General features: G+C 40.6%; 1 protein-coding gene across 1 annotated transcript in view; it reads right to left on the bottom strand.

Annotated features, from left to right (window-relative positions):
- Positions 1–22,881, bottom strand: part of PCP4 (Purkinje cell protein 4) — a 51,931-nt gene extending 29,050 nt beyond the window's left edge. Inside the window, exons 1-2 of the mRNA XM_042811048.1 lie at positions 22,804–22,881; positions 2,875–2,926 (exon numbers count right to left, since the gene is read on the bottom strand). Of these exons, the coding sequence (XP_042666982.1) occupies positions 2,875–2,926; positions 22,804–22,812 (61 nt within the window). The 5' untranslated portion in view covers positions 22,813–22,881. The remainder of the gene's footprint in view (positions 1–2,874; positions 2,927–22,803) is intronic.
- Positions 22,882–23,465: the final 584 nt, after the last annotated feature.

Raw genomic sequence — 23,465 nt, 5'->3', positions numbered from 1 at the left:
AGGCAGTTGCAGGAAGATACTGCTGATGAATGAAGGTCCCATATAGGTACACTCCATTTATCAACATAACCAGTACAGTTTGGATACAAGATTTTCTTCTCTCATTATCACAAGCTCTAACACACTGTCACACATCACTGCTCTATACAGCTTTTCTGAAGCTGTCTTTCCAACTGCACTTCCCCCCCACGTGCCAGTGAGTAAGGCTGCTAGAACAAGGCCGCATCAACTCAGTGGAGGATGGGACTGCACCTGCATTTTGTGTTTTATTGTAAATACCTCCAGCAGAGGTTTTTAACAAGACTAAGAGAAGCTGTTGCTGGGGTGACTAAATATGACTAAGTATATGGTATCACTGCCCAAAGATCAAACAACACACATTCATTAACAACTACCAAACCTACCACTACTATAAAAGGAGTCTTCAGATATTTAGTTTCCTTAAATGCTTTACAGTGACAGCAACCCCATATACATCTTCAAAGAGGGAGAGTACTATCGTCATAGACATTGACTTTAGTTTCTCCAGTTTTGATTCAGCCTAGAGATGGACCCAAAATTCACTCTCCACAGACAAGTTTACCCACAGCAGTTTCTCCATTATGTGAATCAAAACTGTAACAAGATCTGAGCATCATTATTAGTTGTCAGGGCCAGTTCTCAGCCGTTTTTCCTGGATTTGCAATCAAGAGCAAGGACAGTGACCAGGCCAGTTCAATTTCTCAAACAGTTTTCATAGTATGACTCTGTATTTTACACTAAAATGAAAGGCAGTTTTGTTTCTTCCTCTCTACTTCCCATTTCCAACAAGAGGGAAAGTTATTTTGACAGGGAAATGACCACCTGAAGAAGTGGCTGATAAGAACAGCCACAGTACAAATTTAAGACATGCACATTTTGGAGACTTCTGCAGTACACAGTATATTACATTTTTGTAAGTAGGTTTTACAGCACACCTGGTGTCCAGAAGAATAAGTCACTTTTGCTCAAATTCTAACTGCACACAGCTAACAAAGTGCAGACAGACAGACTTTTTCTGCTTCTTTGATTTAGAATTCAGTCTCAGGTTGAAAGTTCTAATTCGACTTCATTGCAAGTATGTGGATTTGGGAAAAAAAAAGAGACTGTGTTCTATCTTCCCTGCTGCTGCTCTCTTTTATGTAGGTGACAAGTTTTTTTGGTTATAATTTCACTACAAAAATAATTGACGTTATCTAATAAGATGCAGTAAGCATTTGCCTGTTTATACCATGTATAAAACTACACTGCAACTAAGCAGAATTGTAAATTTGAATTAATAACGCAAGCCAGTCAAAATTCTCCTCGAGGAGAAAATTTGCCCCTAAAAAAGCCGCAGAATAAGTAAATCTCAGCTGAATTTGGCAGCAGGACGATCTTATTTGTAAAGAAATTCATAGTAAATGAGCTCAGTTCATAATGTGCTTTAACAGTAAAGAGAAAAACATGCTTTCCATGCTGCCTGAATGGTTGGCATAATTTTGCTTGCCTTCCTTTCCTGTTAACTTCAGGATGAAAATGGCTTTGCTGTCAGAGTACATTTGTTCCCACTAATTCAACAGTATAACCAGCTAAAATATTTATTTCTTTTTTCCATCCTTTAATTTGTGTTTTATCATATCGGGAGCATCATCTACTGATTTCATTTACTGTAGCATTACGCAAACAACTCTTATGGGAAAGTCAGCTCACTGTAATATGAAAACTAAGCAGAAAAAGGACTCAGTGTTTTAGGATATATTGCCTCAGAGAGCCCCACGTTTCTGGGCAGACCAACACAAAGGCCAGAATACACATCTAAAATCACTGCTCAAATATTTCATCCCAATAAAACCCTCAACTTTTCAAAGAAGACACTTACATTCTTATTGCTTCTCATGGAGAAGATGAACTACCAGAACATCTTTTGGTTAGAGCTAAATGATCAAACAGAGCAAACAGTGTTATTTTTTTTTTTTTTTTTTTTTTAGCTCAATCACTCCCCTGTTCATGAAAGTCTACAAAATGATGTTGTCTTATATTCGGGCGAGTCTATAATTAAAGATGATCAAAATGTTTTCCTCTGAAACATGTTGCTGATGGTAACAGGATTTTAATTGCATGATCGCTGGTATGCAATGTGCTTCTGCCTCCTATAGGAAATAAAATCAGTTCTCAACTAAATACAAATGTTTTTACTGAAAATTCAGCTGGTTTTCTTCTTTCTTTTTTTTTAAAAAGCAAACAAAAAGAAAACATTTTCTGGATAGAATCTTCTGCACAATTTGTGGAGTAGGAATTGGCTTCTGCTTGCCCCTTTGTTAGGGGCCAAAAACGTAACTTGCCCCTTTGAACAGTGCAGCATGCATTTGCCCATTCACATCCTCTCTCCATCAACTCTCAGATGAGCTCTGTGCAAGTGGCTTCTAACTTTAGTACCTCAGTTATCAGCCTAAAGTTAGGTGGAATTAATCAGACCACAAAAATTATGTTTATGGACAAGTCTTTGTAATTATTTACTTTTGTATACCTTATTCATGTAGCAACTACTTATAATGTTTAATTTTCTCTCCTGTTCTTTTCTCACATACCAAACACTGTCTTGTCCTTGCCTCATTTGCATCTGTGATGATTTCTAATATTTGATTTAAGTAGTGTGAACTCAGGAGCAAATCTTTACTTAAATACATGGTTTGAATATACAAAGGACACAATGACACAATCCCATGAAGCCCTTAGAGTTTTTCAAAAATGTGCAAAAGGTCAGAGGAAAAAAAAAACAAGGCTGATGCTGTCTGACATCTGTCATTACAGTAAATATCAATATCTATTTAATTGGCTCTATATTCTCCATCAAGAAATAAAGCTTACACTCACCATTCTCACCAGATGTCTTATCTTTTCCATTTGTAGCTCCGGTTCCTTGTCTCTGGTAGAAGAGGGAAAGAAAAAGCAGTTAGAACGAACTTGGATTGTCACCTTGAAACTGCTAGCAGTTACAGATAGATTTCCCTTCAATCTCTTGGATAGTCACTCACCCTCTTACGATGCTGTTTAGAAAAACCAGCAGTCAAAACAGGAACACTTGGTACCATCTAGGCACAGCTATGTAAATATGTGTGTAATTGTACACTGTTATCACCTACTAGTGATGGGCTATGTGTAGTCAGGTTAAAACAGTGCAAAGGTATGAGCCACAGTAGAACATTCCCTCGGGTCTCTGCCATGCCTCCATTTGTGGGATTCTTTGGACATTGGTCAGACTTTCCATTTTGTCCTCAAACACAGATGGAACTTCCCACTTCAACTCAGACTAAAGAACACCCAAACAGATATTCACCATGGCAAAGCTGTGTTAGCGAGGTTACACATATAATTTACTAGCTTAGGAATGGCTACTCAAAAAAATACCAAACAACCCTATACTGCATCCTTCAGAGGGAGCATCTCACAGGTAGAATTAAGGTGTTTAATAAACTTGTTTGGTAAAATCTGCATTCCTTATGCAAAATTATCTATACTTATAAATATTACTGAAACAGATTAAAAAATCCATCCTCTAGGGCTGTCCATGTGAAAAACCAGGAGTATGAAGTTTACAGTGAATAAATCTAGTCGCATTCAGGGGTAACATATATTCATGCATCAGGAAAGTTAACAACTGCAGCAGCATTGCAAACCACTTGGTTTGCACTAAAAAATGGACAATCATACTCATTCTGTTATGAAAAACCATACAGGCATACTTATCCTCAGGTATTTACTGCAGAGCAGTATTAAAATTAAAATCAGGACTGCTGATTAAAAACTCCTCTAGTGCCTGTCTTTCATCCCCCATTGTGTTTGTCTTCTCAGAGTATTCATGATGTAAGTACAAAACCTTCATGTTTACTCTTAGCTCTCATTATATAAAGCCAGAGGGAGAAAGAAGTTCTTCAAACCCCTCAGGAGGACAGCAAAAAAGCTACATATGGTCTATCGTGCATCCACATGCCCATGGTGAGGTTTCTCATCTTCCTCCCTGTGGCAGACTTCAGTGCATGGCTCTGTTCTGCTGCCTTTGCCTCATCTCACGCTGTGCAATGAGACAGAATCCCTACAGAAAACAACTTTGAGTCCGTAGCTACCATCCCATGCAATGGAAATATATTTTTGTTTCTCCCTGGAGCTTCACAGTCTACAACAGGAAAGAAAACTTTAGGCTAATAATGCCCAAAAAAAAAAAAAAAAAAAAAAAAAGATCCTAAAGGGCATTTTATTTTTTTTTTTTTTTAATCTGAAAGTATAACTTCACAATAGCCATAAGTCACTAAATCCACCTAGAAGCCAGTTTTGCTAAAGACATTAACATTTATGCCTTTAAATTAAGCTTTGTTAATACATCAATATTTCAATTTCAATCCCTATTTGAAACAAGATTTCAGTGTAAATTTACCAGGACCTCCCAAAAAATAAAATACCAATTTCTAGAAGGTAAAAATCCAGTAACTATATTACTTTTTCCAAAAATTTACTTTAAATTTTTTTTTTTTTTTTTTTTTTTTTTTTTTTTTTTTTAAGATGTTCTTTCTGAGTATTTCAGACTGTGCTGCCTAGCTGTTATGAAGACTTCTCTTTCCTCCCCAGGCTATACCTGTCAGGTTTGGTCTGCTGCTGATGCAGTGCTGGAATAGGGAAGCACACATTTCATGTCTCAGGATTTCCCCTTTGGGAGAGGGGAAAGTTCTGATAAAGAAAATAAATGAAATCTCAGCTTCAGTTACTGAAGATATTTTCTGTTCATGAGGTCAAAATTGTTTTCTAAGTTAAGATCAGACTAAATACATAAAGCTTGTTTGGGGACCATTAGACATAGAATAAAGCTTCAAAGTTTCTTAAACAAGCGTCTGATAGTACTTCCTTCTGTGCTGCATACATAATTTCATCTAAAAGCACTGTGCTGTATTCCAAAAAAGACCAATGGATTTGAGAAAGAGAATCAGTTTCTTGTTAACAGGGCATTGCAATTGTGTTGGAAAAAGCCATATACAACATATTCATCCACTTGCAAACCCCTCAGTATTTTACTTCAATACATTCACTGGCCCTATTAAAAACAAACAAAAAAAACCAACACATTTTCAAGATGCTGATACTATTAGCATTAGCCTCTTGCTTCCTTCTTCACCTTTCATGATGCTAACACAGGCAGCAAACAAGGCTTAGGTTTCCAATATCATTCCAAACAAAGGAATGAACATGAGGAGTATCTTCAAGAAGCAATGGATTAAAGCCCTTCAAAAGCTGGTGTAATAAGTACTGTCCTCAAAGCCAACAAATGAAATTAATAACGTTGAAATAGGAAAAAAATAGTACTAATTTCTGAGCTTTGTTTTTAAACAAGCAATCCCCAAGTTGCTGACCATCTTTTAAAAGCTAAAAGTAGTCTAATCCTTTTGCTTGCTGTAACTCATAGCCATCTCCCATCACTCAAAGCTTCTGAAGTTCCCCAGATTCTGTAAGGCAAGGACTAGGATAGAAGCACTGAATAAACTGTCCATTGGGTATTGAAGAGGAAACATCTGAGCCAAAATGAACATGAGTCTAAAGCCATAATGATCATCCAGTAAAACAGGATAAACAGTTTTGTTGCTACGTTGCGTAGGAGGAAACATAGTTTATGACTGCTTGGGGCTATATTAATTTTTAACTCGGTGGTTTTGCTGAACATCAAAGGCACATCATTAAAAATGTCTCCAAAAATCAAAGTCACTCCCAATTTGTCAGAAGACGAAGGAAAAAGGGCTACTGCCAGGAACCACAGTAGGAGAAGAATAGGTTTACTTTCCTGTTAAATTCTTAGTGCCATACAGTGCAGCTCGCTAATGTAGTGTAAAATCTACAGAATTAGTCCCCAGGTGTACAAACTAAGGGCAAAAAGTGAGCTTTCAGCCAGAAGGATTTCTCAATAAGAACATTAAATTACTGCAGTGAGGTTTTCTATTCATTCTCCTAACCTATCCTGCAATCCCAAACATTGTTGCATTCTCTCTTGTATTCAGATTTCTGGACCCTTTCAACAACACTTCAAAGTTGCACCTCAGCATTAGGGACTGTATCCAGGCATTGGTTATGAAGTTTCTTGAGGCAGAGGAATGACTTTTGAGGAGCTATGGAAAGCCCAATATCAGGAGATGAGACTGTCAGGAAGCTCTGACAACTGGGTCAAATGGTTTTATCTTTCATTTGAGTGCAGGGCCCACATGATATAGCATGCTGTATCCCAGTGAAGCAGGGTTTGCAGATGTTTAAAAGTATATTGTTTCTACATAAAGGAAAAAGGGGAAAAAAGAAAAAGGAAAAAAAAAGGAAAAAGGAAAAAAAAAAGAAAAAAAAAAAAAAAAGAAAAAAAAAAAAAAAAAAAGTAAAATGGTAAAAAAAAGGAAAAAGGGAAAAAAAAAAGGAAAAAGGAAAAAAAAAAGGAAAAAGGAAAAAAAAAAGGAAAAAGGAAAAAAAAAGGAAAAAACTCTCAAGAATAAAAGAAAAAATAGAAACAATGGAAAGTTTCTGTAAAATTATTATCAGAAATGGCTGGTGTGGCCTTGAATCAGGCTTTTTTGTTTTGTTTTGTTTTTTTGTTTTTGTTTTGTTTTTGTTTTTTTACACAATTATTTCACTGACACATTTTGTATATCATTAATATGCTCTGTTCTCATCGACTGGATAACAGCAGGGAAATCTGCACAAATCCTAGGCTTTTCTTAACCCTCATTTTGCTACCAGGTCTGCTCTAACAGAAAAGGCACAGGTGTGACAGAAGGAAATACACGTTGGTACAATGCAACATAAAACACGTCTGGCCAGCCAGCTGTATGCCAAGAGAGACTTTAATTTGCGCTGCTATCACTGGTATCTGTTCTCTATACAGAATTTTCTGCTAAGTGTATGAGATGTATCCAAATATTTTAGTGGTGTTTTTTTCGCAACTTTCTGCTTTAATTAACAAAAGCAGCTGCTTAAGCACTAGAATGAGAACAGTAGTGAAAAATATATTTTAGTAACTTAGAAGTTTATAACTTTTCTTCAAATAAAAACATTGTAAGTATTCACTTAAAGACTTCCCAAGTTTTCCAGGTACAGCTTGTAGTTTTCCTAGCTTGCAGCAGAACAACCTGGAAATGCACCGAGCTGATGCCCACTGATTACAGGACTAAGTATCTCCTTTTGAGCACCTCGAATCTGTGCAGTCAGTGTGGACTTCATCCAGGAACAAAGAAAGAAACAAAGTTCTAGGCTGATTTTTACTTAGTGTTGGTTGATCTCTAGAGATACCAGAGAAGTTTGGACTAATCAAATAAGCCACAAGTGAACTCACTTTGCTTATATGTGCAGGAAGATCCCAAAGCACGCTTACATCGCCATTACTGCATCATTACTTCATAGTGTTTTTTCTCTTCTTTCCTTAGGTGGGATTTTGAGGGCATTACAATTGCATGCCCACTCCTACACACTAAAGGTGATAAATTAGATATAAAGACAGAAAGCACACAAAGCTACGTCCTTCAATTAGCCTCATCTTCCATGTTCTTCCTGTCCAAGTGCACTACATGCAATTCCTGATTATGAGAAAATGATGTTTTCCATGCTTTTTTATACTGGGTATGAATTTGCTATTGAAAACAAAGATCAAATATTCAATTAAAAAAAAAAAAAACAAAACAACAGGTATTGGGCACTGAGGAAACCGTTTGCTATTGCTGGTTAATCACTACATTACACATGCATGGCACAGGAAAACAGTTCTTTGATGAAGTGACATCTGGAACTAACTGAAATCAATGGGCATTGTGCAACTGCTCCTCTTTCAAGCTCTAGCAAAAATTTAATATAGGTCAGAAACTAGATGAAGAGCCAGAATTTAAGTAGGGGCAAAAAGCAAATGGCTATGACCTGGAACAAGTGGATATACTCTGTCAAATTTGGAATTTCAGTGTAAGTTGGTGAAATTCTTCTTTGCTGGAGATTCCTGGGAATTGTATATCAAAATGCATGAAGATGAATGGGGAACAATAGAATGTGTCTTGGTATATGACAGGAGAGCCATGCACAAGCTGCCACACATTAACTCCAATTTTAAGTTTCCAACACCAGTCTGTGATATAGATTGATGTTAAACCCCACTAATTACATAAAGAACGCTTACAGTCAGAACTGAAGAGTCCCAGAGAAGCTTGAATATCACTATGAAAACTCTGTTGGAAGTAAACTCTTCTCATTGGTTTATTTTGCCACCTTTACAAGTTTCTCCACTTTTTTTCCCCCACGCCACAGACTGAATATTTATGAGATAAAATTGTCCTTCGAAGCCCGCATTTAAGGTAACAGCAACAAACACAGAGCATCTAGCCAATACTTTATCTGAATGTACCCGTGAGTCTGATGAACCTGCTGACTTCTTGCACATCTTTGCATGAAATCACAGATTATATCTTTTGAGTGCTCAACAGGAATGAAAAACATTTATCAATGTATACTTCAGTACAAAGCAGTCATTTATACAACTAACAGTTTCCGGTAGAAGTGACTTTTTGGAGACTACCACTTTTTCCTGTCTGCTGTCACCTTGGGATCTCAGATCTCTGTGATAGAGTAGAAACCTAAGTAGCACCCTCTTCGTGTCCCTTTGCACAGTGGGAATTTTCTATTCTCTGGCCATCCTGTGTTGCCAGAGCAGCATAATATTGCCAGAGCAAGAGTGCCAGGATTCATCTTTCAATACTGGCTGTCAAAATTAAACAATCCCTGGCACTCCGACTATTTTTGTAATTATCTTCATGGGTCAAGCAGTATTGTACTTGACTAGCTATTGATTGTCCTTAATTTTAAGGATCACCTATGGCTATTTTTATACATTAAAATCCCAGAACTGGGCTAAGATGAACAGACGTGATTCAAATTTGAGGATTGTTCTGTTCTCCCCCCATTTGCCCAGAGGCAAGCCTAGCTTCAAAAGGCAAGAAGTCACAGCTTGGTAGAACCAAGTTACTGAAATATAGCATCTCCAGAAACATCTACCTGTGCAATTTCCTTACATCTTTCTATAAATGATATAACTTGAACCTCAGCATTCACATCCTTGCACATTTTAGTCATTTAAACTACTTAAGAATAAGTCTACATAAAATACTTAGTTCACCCAATGGACAGAGTGCCTTAAGCATGGGGGTGTTCACAGAGTTCAGGCATTTGCCTCAATCAGCAAGGTGCAGATAGTTCACTTTTTACCAGACAGAGCTTTTAGGTTTGAGGTGAGTCCTCAGCACTAGCACCCAGTATGATTCCAGGCTGAAGAAGGAGGCAGCTAATAAGGAGCAGAGAGAATCACTGTCAGAGACGCAGAAACCCACTTACAGTGCTATATTTATAGATTCTAATAGCACAGAGGAGAACTATGCCCCACTTTCACCAAAGCAGTGCTGCAATTTATAAATCAACTCACTGAAAACCTGCTGATTTTGTATTCAAATTCAATGCAGTATTCTAAACAGTATATTTACACCAACACCAAACATAATCAACATAATTAGCACAAACGGTATCTTCCTTAATATTTAGGTTATTAGCATATTCTGAATTAAAATATTAAGTAGATATTTCTCCGAAGACATTTGTAATCACTTTCTTTTTTTTTCTGAGGCAGGGATTAATGGAATCTTTGAAGTTAATTTTGAAAGCAGCTGCAAGAATGTATTTCCCAAATCCTGTTAATTACCGTGCCAGCCTTGAGAAGTAATCCTTTTTTTTTTTTTTTCCTGCAGGAAACAGGGCTTGATCCTGCAAGGCTTATTTACAGGAGAACTCGCATGTGAACAAGTACTTGTGTTTACTTCAGCAGCATTAGTTGCTTGAATGAGAGTTGGAATCTTACTGCGGTACTGTAAGATCTCTAAACTGCACATTAAGTTCTGTTAAGCACAAGATAAACAGGGTAAAATTAACTATGGAATAAGCCTTCAAACACCAACTAACAAAAAAATACCTCAGCTCACATTTGGGCAAGGATGGTAATGCCTGTATCCACAAATTACACTGCAAATTGATAAATAGGAAATACCAAGGTGACCCAAGAGGAGTATTTCAATTACATAAAAATAGATTAAGCTGTGAAGTATAAACAAAAAATGACTGGAATTCTTCAGATTGTTTCTTCCTTTTTTAATCCTATCAGTTCTTATCGACTGGTAGCATTAAATTTGGCACCACAGTTCCAAAAAGGAAGTTTGGGACAGGAAACCAGCCTTCAGAACTCCCCTTCCCAATATGATCCAGTCCAGGTTGTGGATGCCCCATCCCTCGAGGCATTCAAGGCCAGGCTGAAATGTCGCTCTGGGCAACCTGGTGTAGTGGTAGGCAACTCTGCCCACGGGCAGGGGGTTTGAAACTAGATAATCTTTCAGGTCCTTTTCAACCCAGGCCATTCTATGACGATTCTTTGTTGATAATGATGATTCTCTCCATCCTCAAGGCCTCATTTGTCCAAATAAAATTGCTTGCAAAGCCATACAGAAAATAGCATCACTAAGATTATTCCAGATAATAGTAATCCTTCTGCAGAGCTGTCTTGAAATTAATCACTGGAAGGAATCATCCAGCTTACGAAGAGTTTAATTGTTTGTATCAGTCCAACAGAACAGGCTGTAAAGTGGGGAGGAAGAACCACAATTCGATTCTGGAAACTGAGTACCAAAACATAACTTGCTTTGAAACATTCAAGTCTCCTTTTTTTTTTTTTTTTCCCTCCTTAATTCCTCTAGACACAGTGGGAATTGCTATGATCTCAGGAGATTGTTCCATAGGAGAGCAAAGATGCTCAAAAAAGCCCTAGCTCAAAAATGAGGGGGTATAGATGGAAGAATGCAGAATTTCAACAATAGTACCAAGGCAGCATTGGCTGGAAGAGACCTCTGGAAGTCTCTGGTCCTACAAATACCCTGAAGGAGAATATTGTCAATTCTTTGCCAAGTCAGGTCTTGCAAGTCCCAAGGGCAGAGAATCCACACTCTCTCTGGGTGATCTGTTCCAGCACTGCTGCACGACACTCCTAAGAAGAAAGATCTCCTTGCATTCCCCAATGATTTCAGCAGCTAATTTTATTCTGAGCTGGCTTTCTCCTAAAAAGCTGAAACTGCAGATGGACCAAAAGTTCTTGATAAAAAGAATCTGGAAGCCGCAGTGTTCTGAAAAGAAGTTATGTGGAATTACTACATTTTTTAAATTTTAAAGTAAATACTCTAGTGCCCCTGATTCGAAATACTATTTGCTAAACAGATCTCAAAACATTTAATCAGTTGCCAGTTCAACATGGATCTGTATCTCCTGGTGATGCTGCACAACCTCAAGAAACACCAGGCAGCCAGGCTCTACTAAAGCAGCTCAGTGACAGGGAGGTAAAGCCACGCACAGACAGCATACCTCCATTATAAGCCCTGACCAGCTATGCAGGCACAGTTAATGGCAGCTGACTGTAGCAGTTGACGAGGAGTTAATCAGAATCTTGGGGACCTGGGCAAAGTGCTGAATTCAGAGGGCATCATGGGTACCCTTTAATATTTCCAGTCTCGGGTGGGAAGAATGCACTAAGCCAATTAAGGGGTCAGGCTCTTTGCTCAGGCATGATATAGCTGATTATGGATGGTGTTGGTTTTCTTAAACAAATATTTACTTTATATGTAATTCCTCCAAACTCTACTGAAATTGAGGGTAATTTAATTTGCCAAGATACAAACCCGGCTGTAATTGAGTTAGAGGCTGTCTTCAAGGGACAACTTGGTTATTGATGGCAGAAGTCTGCACTGACAAATTGCTTCATATCTGATCATATCAACTTTATCATTATTAAAACAGACTGTGCATCTTCCCAGACTGCAGAAGTTTGGGTGTTTTTTCTGTTAGCATTTTTTTTTTTTTTCCCAGCTGTACAATTCAAACAAAATTCCTTCTCATTTTCTTTCCATATCCTTACTTATTTCTGGGGTAAACAGATGCTACCACAACCTTCTAGAACTGCCCAGCCAGGTTTTGAGAAGTTATTGATTACAGCAGTTTCAAGTCACTATACAAAGCAACTTCCTGCCTCCACCATAGGGAAAAGCCTTCTGATTTTCAAGACAACAGCATGAGGAAGCAACATGGATGTTAACGCATCACTTTGCTCCTCAACCCTCCAGGCAGGCCGTGTGGTCACAGACAGCGACTGCAAGCAGCCCCAGAGCCATTTGCAGTTTTGACAGCAGCTTCTGTGGGGCTGTTCCAGCAGCAGGGGAAACCACTGGACTGAGAGCACATTGCAGCCTTGGCAGCACACCCTGCCCAGGGGCTGCGCAAAGAGATGATGCATACCCGTTATCTTTGGCTCTGTGCCACCAGGACATCCCTACCCAGGGGTTGGCAGCTGTAGCTGCCTTGAAATTGGGCTGTACTTGACAGAAATTTGTCCCTTATTGTTCAGATATGCATTGAAAGCTACCCACTGAGACTTTGGGGGAACAGCTTTGTTTCCAGTGTGATGCAGTTCCTAACAAAGCTGCCTTGGCACTGTGCGTCCAAGCAGCAGCCAAGTGATTAGAAATAACCCCACAACACTAAGAAGGAAAATGGATGGGGTGATGCACAAGGTCACACCGATTGCCAAGCTTCAGGGACAGCACTCATACATGCTCACATAGAATGCAGAGGGAAAAAAAAGAAGATAGATCACTAGCTTCATCTAAGAGCTGGCTGAAAAACACGGATTTCCACAAATCAGAAGCTCTCTGGACCCTGCAGCTGCTCAGTGAAATTAATGCTACTATCAGCTTTGACGTCAATAGTGGCAGAGAAATTAGGAAAGCAATTTCCAGTGTAGCTGTAGGTAGTTCCCAGCATCCCTGACTCCAAGGACAGACTCACCAGATTGGTTTGGGATTGTAGAGACCTTAAAGACAATCTAGTTCCAACCTCCTTGCCATGATCAGGGACACCTCCCACCAGGCCAGACTGTCCAGGGTCATGTCTGCCCCAGGGATGGGACCTCCACAGCTTCTCCAGATAGCCCGTGCCAGTGCCTCACCACACTTTACTGTAAAGAACTCTTCCCATTGTCTGATATACATCTCCCTTCCTTTTGTTCAAAGCCATTTCACCTTGTCTTACCACTACACTCCCTGGAAGAGAGTCTCTCCTGATCTTTCCTGTAGTCAGGAAAGACTTAAAGAGAGAACAAGTCAGAAGGATCGTGAGGCCCCGCTTTCACGGTCTGTATTCATACTGAAAATCAAGATCAAGCGAGCTTTTGCCCTTCTGCTCCACAGGAGGTCATTAAAAAAGGGAGGTCATTAAAGTCATTAAAAAAGGATCTGAATATGTTCCTCCAGAAAATAAAGCCACATATTCATTTTGTTAATATCCCAACAGACCTAAGTTTCACACAGAAAGCAGATTACAACATTCACTTAGATCCAGCTGTGCACTGTCTGATGTTGCAGTCTGATGAAAACATCTATTAATTTTTAAGGCTTATATGATATGACCACAAGAGATATTGTTAGAATTTGGATTTGTAACTCTCATTTTTTTCCCCACAATTTACAAGAGTAATGCTAGATCCTTAGCTAATTGTTTCTGCGTATGCAGATCCATCCCTTTAACCAGCTCCAGGGTGAAAATACACCAAGCTTCTACTCAAAGCAAGGAATAGAAGGCAGAACTCAGAACAAAATCCTTGTGAAACAAGTTGAGGGTCTCCTGCAGCCTTTCTGTAGAGATGCATTCAGCTTGGCTTGGGTGCTAATGCTGTGCCATAGCTTGGGAAATAAGCTGAAGTGATAGCTAGCCAAGTCTGACTGGCCAATTAAAATTGGCATGAAGTCAGCCTGCCTTAGGCATTTGGCTGACCTGCTTAAACTGCAGCACACGTGTGCTGGCACATGTAGTTTAAATGTGTGCCAAGCCAACAATGTGCTTGTTCTCTCTTTAAGTGATGAGTATGCATCTGTCAGATCTAAGTGGAGTAGTGATACGTACAAAGCAGCTACGAAACCTCACATCTTATTTTTCCACCACGTAATCTGCAGAAACCTGTTTGCCCATCTACCTCCATTTGCCTAGTCTGCTTTTCCTCCTCCTTCCAATCAAGTTGATGCTTTATTTTGCAGCAGTTTCCATCTTCCGTATTCCTTCACCTCACATTCCACTAAAATATGTTTGGAACTTTAGGAATTGGTTTTCAGTGCTGCTCAGATTTCATTCCAGAACACCACATGGTATCTCTCAAGTTCCAATAAAAGATATTGTTCATGGTATTTCGAACTAGTTTTGAAACTGTGCTTAGAAATTCAACAACCAGAATACTTAGTATTTAGTCCTTGAGATTTGAAAAAGCTTATTTTTTATAAAGAAAAAAAGACAGCATGGAGCACAGGAACTAGAGACTAAAAAGCACTAGAAATCAAATGAAAGACATACTTGTGATTTTTAAATTTGGATTATTTTTCTGCCTATGCACCTCTCCCTACTGCCTCACCCAAGACTTGGGATTTGAGCACTTCAAATGTTTTCATTTTTAGCTACATGCTTTGGTTCATTTCAGGCCAGCTACTCTCCATTACCAACTACTACACTGCAGTTACATTAGGACCTGCGTTCACCTGTACGATGCATTGTTTAGACCCTTTTGAAGGGAAGTCTATCTTGCACATTCAAAACCCAGTTCCCTTGCTCTCTCATAGAAGAGGGCACTCTTTCCTCTCACTAATCCAACTTAATCCTAGTGCCTATTCAGGGCTTTGCTGAAATGCACACAGGCTCTTTGTGGAGACATAAAGGCAAAGCAGCCTGTCAAGTTGTTTGACTTGCCAGACATGACTCAGTTGAATGAGTCTGGCTCAGAAACACTAAAGCCAACCTTTTTTTTTGTGGGAGAGTATAACTGTATCAATAAAAACACACTCACAAAGCACTGTTCTTCCTTAATATCTTGCATGCTAATAGGTTCAGCTTGGAAAGAGCCACCAATTTGCATGGAAAGAGCCTACTAACTCTTGACAAGATTAAAAACCTGTAGCATAATGTTACACTGAGAGTTGTCCTACTTCCGAGGATATAAGCCTGATCAGTGCTTGCTTGGGCATTTCTGAACTGCGTCTTTTCTGGGGATGACATAACACACAATGATGACATAATCCCCACAAATACTTCTACACCAGAGCAAAACAACCAGCCAGGCTTCCTGCAGCTCTTCACTCTTCCCCATTTTTAGTGTAGTCATTTTGTGCTGTGAACCAAGACACAATCTTCCCCAATCAGGTGCAGCAGCATACAGCCTTTGAGTTTAAATCATTAGAACTTGAACACTTGGTTCCCATTGTTGTGGTTTAAATCAGTAGGTGGCTAAGCACCACACAGCCATTCACTTAGTCCCCCAGCCCTCAAGTAAAATGGGGGAGAAATTCAGAAAAAAATTGTAAAACTCATACAAGTTGAGATAAAGGTTATTTAATAAGACAGAAAATGAAGAGAAATAATTGTGATTATATCTCATAAAATATGTATTTCTTTTAAACAGAATAAGCAATGCACAACACAATCACTCACCACCCACTGAGTAATGCCCAGTCAGTCCCTGAGCAGAAACAGCCCACCCAGCCAACTTCCCAGTTTTACAGTTTTGCATGATGTTATACGAGAAGGCTGCAGAGTGACTTCATTGCAGCCTGCCAGTACCTGAAGGGAGCCTACAAACAGGAGGGGAGTCAACTCTTTACAAGGGTAGATAACAGCAGCACAAGGGGAAATGGTTTTAAGTTGAGTAGAGAAGATTTAGATTGGATGTCAGGGGGAAGTTCTTTACTGTGAGTGGTGAGGTGCTGGCAGAGGCTGCCCAGAGAGGCTGTAGATGCCCCGTCCCTGGAGGTGGGTAAGGCCAGGTTGCATGGGGCACTAGGCAGCCTGGTCTAGTATTAAATGGGGAGGTTGGTGGCCCTGGATGTGGCGGGGGGGAGGGAGGACCGACCTTGATGATCCTTGAGGTCCCTTTCAACCCAAGCCATTCTCTGATCCTATGAGACAGAATATCCCTTAAGCCAGTTCCAGACATCTGTCCTGGTTCCGTCTCTTCCCAGCTCCTTGTGCAGCTGTTGGTTCCATACAGCACTGCTCAGCAAGACCTAAAACACTGGTGTATTATCAACACTGCTTTTCTCCTATAGCCAAAACATAGCATCATACTAGACACAATGAAGAAAATAGACTCTGTTCCAACTAAAACCAGGACACCCATTTATCTGGTTATTCTACAATGGCTTCCCTAGTCCTGCTGGCTCTATTGAGTAACTGGAATCATATGAGCTAACTAAAGAGCAGCAAATAAAGCTGCTCATACCTCCTGCCAGGCCATTAGACACCAAGACCCTGCTTGTGACACTAAATAAACATTACCACACATCCTGCCATAGCTAGCACTCCCTCTCCACACATTAGGGAATCACAGAATTACCAAGGTTGGAAAAGACCTCCAAGATCATCTAGCCCAACCATCCATATATCACACATCCACATATCATCCATACAAACCATGTCCCTCAGTACAGCATCTAAATGCTTCTTGAACACCTTCAGGGCTGGTGACATCACCACCTCCTTAGGGAGTCTGTTCCAGTGCCTAACCACTCTTTCAGAGATTTCAGAGAAGACATTTTTCCCTAGCATTCAACCTGAATTTCCCTGAGACAACCCAATTCCCTCTAGCTGGTTACATGGTAGAAGACAATTATTCTTATCTTGCTATACCCTCCCTTCAGGAAGTCATAGAAAGCAATAATGTCTCCCTTGAACCTCCTCTTCTCCAGACTAAACAACCCCAGTTCCCTCAGCCACTCCCCATAAGACTTGTGCTCCAGATTCCTCACAGCTTCACTGAGGCCCTGGAATGTGTCCAGGAAAGGGCAATGTCCTTCTTGTAGTGAGGGGCACAAAACTGAACACAGCACTCGAGGTGCAGCCTTACAGAACTGAGTACAGTTCTGAGGGACAATCACCTTCCTGCTCCTGTTGACCACACTATTGCTGCTACAAGCCAAGATGCTGTTGGCCTTCCTGGTCACCTGGGCACACTGCTGGCTCATGTTCAGCCAAGTATCAACCAATGAACCTGCAGATTTAACACAATGATCAAGTACAAGATTCAGCTGAATCTGGTCATCTTTACAGTTTGAAGTCAGAAGGATACCACCTTCAATAGCTTCCCTCCCCCTCCTCCATCCCCCATCCCCCATCCCTTTTTTGGGTTTTACTATCACTTCAACAAAAGCATTCTATCATCATTCAGTCTACCTTCACCATCCTCACAGCATAAGGTACACCTCCATTCTGGGTCATGTTTCATGCACTGCATACTAAGGTGATAAGGTAACAAAATTCAATGTCCACAAAATAATACTTTTCTCTTTAAGAGGAGAGACAACTCAGCTGTAAATAATATTCAAGGCATGTAGGCAATTTTCACTTCTGATCTAACTTGTGCTTCTTCCTCCAAGTTTCATGTTGCTCATAAATAAGGGTACGTATCACTCGACATGAATTGATCAGGTGAGAAAATAACAGCTGAAGAACTGGCCAATGCAACACTTATTCCATACACTTTTACATGGAAGGTGGGAAGAAAAATGGAGAGCGAGGATAAATTGAGTTACTTCTCCCCAGCCCTGTCGTTAAGGCAAGTTTCACAATTACAACTCTTCTGCAGTTGCTTGCTCTGAGCCAATTCCAAAGACTGTCATTTCTTTTCCTGAGAAGAGACAAGTAGCCTACCTGATCTGTCTCCTCCATTTGTTTCCATAAGAGAAATAAAGAATGATTGCCATTATTAAAAGTAGATGGAAAAGTAAAGGGACAAAGAATGTTAGTTATGATTTCACCTAGTTTCTATTTATTTGGCATGTCTATTTTTGTTAAACTAGTGTCTAAACAACTGAGAAAAAAAGAAACAGAACACCTTTTCTTAGAAAAAAGAGAGGCTGTTATTCATCTTTATTAAAGGATCCTATGCCTCACAGAGAATAAAGTGTTGCATGGCCCTGTGATTTTAAAGCTCCACTGCAACTGACATGATGAAGAAAGGCATAGCTTTCCTCTGATGCCCACAGCCTTCTCTCAGCCCTCTTCAACCAAGCAGTGAGCATCACATGATTTACACACCCAATGTCTAGGACTAGCCACTCTATTATAAGTTATTTTGTACTGTTATTACAGAAAAAGAAAACAAACACTGACATACTTCTTATTTCATACACTTGGAAAATAAGACAAATAACAGCAGACATTGACCATATACCTTATTTCATCACAAGCCTGACCAAGTCAGCATAGAAATGGTGGAAAGACAATCCTCGTAAGCTTGATGATACATTAGAATTGTAGGGACATATTAATATGTTACATGCCTTTGGAGCCTGAAATTATACTCTTAATTTTCCTATTGAAGTGGTGGATGCAGTTCTCTTGTTTTACAAATACAGAGGTTTTCATTTGAAGTTACTCTTTAACAAAGAAATATTATCTTGAAGCACACTTCTGAAGCCAACTGTCCCCTATTAGAGCATTCTTTTAATCTGTTAGCATTATATGCATTGAAAAAAAAACAAGCTTCTTTCTGACCTGTACCACCTTCACCAAACTAAGATTAGCTTTCAACTTCATTCATAAGTGCTGTTTGAGAAGATGCCTGATTCCACTGAAAGCACATCAGGGGAAGAGCAGGCAAAGTGATAAATTAAAAAAACAAAACTTGTTCTCCTTCCTCCTCTTTTGAGAAGTAATTTACTACACAGCTAGTAAGTAAATTTGAGATAAAAAAAAAGTGTTCACACACCTTCAGTCCCATCCCTATCCTACAACAGCTGCACAATTTCTTCCTTCCAGCCTGCCACATTCTAGCTGCACTTTAGATCTATGCAGTTGTGCACCTATTGTGGGTACAACCTCAGCGAAACTGATAGTTCAGAAGTAGAGGATCACTGCAGTATCTGAACAAAAAGGCACTGTCATCATCATCACATCCCCACCCCCTCATCCTATTGCAAAAGGTCTGCTTGCTAAGACACCAGCCCCCTCCACAACCTAGATTGCAATAACCACATAAGAGTACGGTTGTTCCCTTGAACAAACATGGCATATTTTCCCCCCAATAAAAAACATCTCTCTGATTTATTCCCATCAGGATTATTGATGTTGGAAACACCACTTCAGTGTTTAAATACATCTAGTTCCGAGACTCAAGGTATCAACAGTTTAGCCCAGTTTCTATGGAATATTGAACTGAATTTGGGAAAGCAATCTATGAATGAGTTTCAGCTTTCCCACTTAACTACCTGAAACAGTTACAGTTTCAGGCAGAAACCAGCACTTATGCCAGAAGTTCCATTCTTGGCTACATTACTCTCCTTCTGTAACAGCCTCCTGGCTAGGGTACTTGACTGAAGTGATGGAAAGGCATCCCAGGGCCTTTTTCAACCTATAAGGAAGCAGACACCCCATGTTGCTCTAGTAGACTGGAAACATAACCAAGGCCCCTAACCTCATGGTGTGGGTATAAGACATTTCCTCTCACTCCAAGGACTGATGAAGCTCAAGTTTCAGGACAAGCCTCTGTGTTAGGCATATCATATTTCTAGTGAAGTCAACATCTTCCCCAACACAACTGCTGTGTAACTACCTGAAGGTAATCTGAGCTCCAAATTATACAGATTAAATACTCTGGGCTGTAGTTGGAAGCTGCTTGGCATTCCCCACAAGGTTTGAGCTGATGAGCCAGAAATACCCAGCATATCCCCTTTACAGGTAACACAATCATGTACCCTTCATATTCTCCCAGAGGTGGGCACAAGATAGCAGTTGGTGCCAAATTAAAGAGCCGTAAGACAACAGGAATGAGCTTGCTGCAGCTCCAGAGAGAAACAACAGCTGGAGTTCTTTGTATTCCAAGCCCAGCTAAGAGACCTAAGCACTCTACAGTCAAACTCTAAGATTAAGACTGATCCCTAACAACCAGAGCCATTCAACACAGAAGGAAAGAGTGGCAGTGACTGCTGTAAAAATATCTGTATGAAGTTAAAAAAGCTTCTTGCAAGCCTTCACACCAGAGGAATACTGCCTGCACGGCCTGACAAACTCAGCATGTCAGATAGTTACTCCACTGATAAGCTGACAGACTCTTTGAGGTGAGTTTTAAGCTTAAAGGCTCTCTAGTAAGTGTATATAGCTATTTGGCATTCTTCTGTGAACCAACACCCAAGATGACTTCCCCCAGTTCATCCTAGGTGACCAGAGATCTTTAATGGAAGAACAGTTGTATCTCTCTCATAGATGCTGTATTGACAGTAGCCAAATCTGAACAGCTTGGCCATTCTCTCCAAGCTCATTAAAGTTGAAGAAATAGACCTACTATAGACCTAGAGAAAAGGCTCCTCAATTACTCGGGAATAGATTTGCAAAGTTACTTCAACACCTAAAAAAAAAAACATTTCAGTACATAATGAACTATCTCCAGCTAAAACCAAGAAGCATCTAGCAATAAGATACATTTGGACACTTCCATGATCCAACCGGGCAAACCCTTATACCTTAAGTTCCCTGGAGTTACAACGCCAGATCTTTGCCCAGCAATCAGAGTACCTTAAATACATTTTTTTGACTAATTGCAGATCAAGATTTTCCTGCAGAGTTCTTTCCTCACTGAAAAAAAAGTTAGCTGCTAGAAAATAAAGGAATACTACAGTCAGATTAATGGCTGCTTCCTCCATCACGATGGAGCTTTCCCCATCAGGAGAGTGGTAATCACATAAACAGGAACTAAGTTAATTTTGCTTGATGCAGTAAAATAAAAAGCCACGTAAAAAAAATCTCAAGAAATAACTTCCAAAGGATCTGAAAGCTTTCTTCAGAATTTGCTACCACTGCATTTTAAGCTCCACTCAAATACTACCAATTACAAACATAAGCTTTCAGCCATCTCAACACCACTTTGAAATAATCTTTTCGGGGCTCAAGATGAACCTTTTTTAATCACTGTCCTCAGATTCTCTGTCAGATTAGGACAAAGAAAATAAAAAAAAAAAATCAGTTACAGCATTACAACTGAAATCCAGCAAGACCCCCATCCAAACAGATGTTTAAGGAGCTTGCTTTCTAATCTTTTTTTTGCCTCTGCTTTTAAGCAGCCTTCTGAACTGGGGTGGTTTGGGCTGGTCCAGTTGTTCCTATCTGTCTTTTGGAAAAATAATATTCTTTTGACTGTTGGCTTTCATTCAGTATAGCTGTGGGTGATAAATGCTCCAGTATTATCTGTTGAGTGACAGTAGGACTGAAGATATTGATTGCACTTAAGAATCATAGAAAGATAACATTTCTAGCTTTGAAGGTGTGCTAGAAATACTGCTCTGTGAGGCACCAGGAAACTTAATATGAATAAAGAACCCCTATGGCGGCATTAAGAGTGATCTTAATGTTCATCAGGACACACTATGTACAAAGCAAGCAATAATACTTCAAACTATGAAAGGGAAATTACTGAACAAGTACATCCTAGCACATGAATATAACGTAAGAGTGCCTTGCACAGTTGCAGTCAGTATAGCAGGATCATTCAACCATTCCTCTTCACCAGAGAATTTCTCCCCAAACATTCCCTTAAAGGAGCAGCCAGTGTGTGTGGCAAACATGTAGTTACTTTAAAAGGCTACAGCATGGACTCAACCCTGTGAATTCAAATGCAGGCAGTGATAGGGAGAGGTCACAGAAAGCACGGTGCAAGTACACTTGGGCTGTCAGATCCCTGCAAGCAGCAGGAAAGCACAATGAGGTTTCTCTCTGCTTTTCCCACTTGCCTGACCAGCAAGCTAAAATGTTTCTCCTCATAACTATCTCTCAGGTCCTCACCTCAAGTCTTTTACCTAAGAGAGCACCAAAGTATTACAGCTGCACATCAGCTAGTCAGAAACTAATTCGGTGCTCCTTTTTGCTTTACTTGTGTTGCTAGGACAGGAATAGCCAATTGTTAGAGAAGCGGCAGGTTCTTTGTAACAGGAAATAGCCTCCAGAAACAGGCGCTTGGGTGAGGTGTAATTACAGATATCACTACTCATCCCCAAGGGAAAGTGCAATGGAGAATTTGGGATGCTGCAAGCTGACTCTGGCTGGCACTTGACTGACTGGTTTGCCCCCAGAATATTTCCCTAAAACAGCTTATTTACTTACAAACAGGCAGCAACCTTCCCAGGCTACAAAAGTATCTACATTCTTTTCCTTAATTATCCTTCCCAGGTCAGATTTTATGAAGTTCACATTAGCATCAGACTACAGAGATGTCATTTTTTCCATGAGCTTCCACATCTGGCTCCCGCACAATTTGTTCTATGATGATTCCACACAGGGAAAAGCACTGCAAACACCTTTAAACTCTGGTTTTCAAATTCTCCACCAGAGCACACAGTCCTTCAAAGCACAAAACAAGGCAACACCTCTCGCTTTGAAGGCGCACACACACCTGTAGAGACTCATTAAATACAGCTTTACAGAAGCTACGAGCTCCAGACCCCGCACACAGCCAACAAACACCTCTCAGCTCAGCCGCAACAGAAGCACCTTGCCCTCCCCACCTGACCTTAGGAAAGTACTAACGCTCAACGCCTCCCGCACCCGCAGACCCCCCCCGTCCCACCCTCCCTCCCACTTTCTAAGAGCAGCAGGGCTCCCCCTTACCCTCCCAATGCCCGCGCCCAGCGGCCGCTCACCCACCTCGCTCATCTCGCCCGGCAGCCCCGCACGCACACACCCGCCCGCGCCCCTAAACTGCAGCACCCGCCCGGCACCGCAAACCCGCTGCCCCGCGCAGCCCTTTAAGAAGCGGCGCCCCGCGCCCGGCCCGCCCAGCCGCAGCCAATGAGTGCCTTCGGCCGCGCCGAGCCCCCGCACCCCTCATCGGAGGAGCCGCGGCTCCCCCTGGCGGGCGGTTGCGGAGCTACGGGCAAAAGGGGGAAAATGGCGGAGGGCGGAGAACGCGCTGAGAGGGAGTTGAACGTGGACGCTCGTCCGCAGCAAACGGGGGATCAGCGTCCCTTTGCCTCATCCTGTGGTCGCGCATTTGGGCTGCAGATCTTTCAGCCCAGGGTCTGAGAGTGGATTTCTCCACCCATTTCTGCCACCTTTCAGGTGTGTGCTGGAGGTGCTGAAAATGTGGAATCCCGTGCTCAGTCCCAATGGGACACCGAAGTGTCATGGCCACTGTGTCACCCACCTAACTCCATCCCTATGGCAGACTTCAGACAGTCACAACATGAATCGTGCTGCCTTTTCTCTTAAAACATACGGCGTTTCTTTGTCAGGCAGCTTTCCTGGAGGGATGGAAAAGAGTGTTCTCTGTCATTTGCTTGACAAAAATGAAAAGATAATAAAACAAA

The sequence above is a fragment of the Centrocercus urophasianus genome, unplaced genomic scaffold, assembly GCF_019232065.1.
Source record: "Centrocercus urophasianus isolate 14NV4802_14NV808 unplaced genomic scaffold, USGS_Curo_1.0 seq_12, whole genome shotgun sequence".
Classification (NCBI taxonomy): Eukaryota; Metazoa; Chordata; class Aves; order Galliformes; family Phasianidae; genus Centrocercus; species Centrocercus urophasianus.
This window is presented reverse-complemented; position numbering and strand designations above follow the sequence as displayed.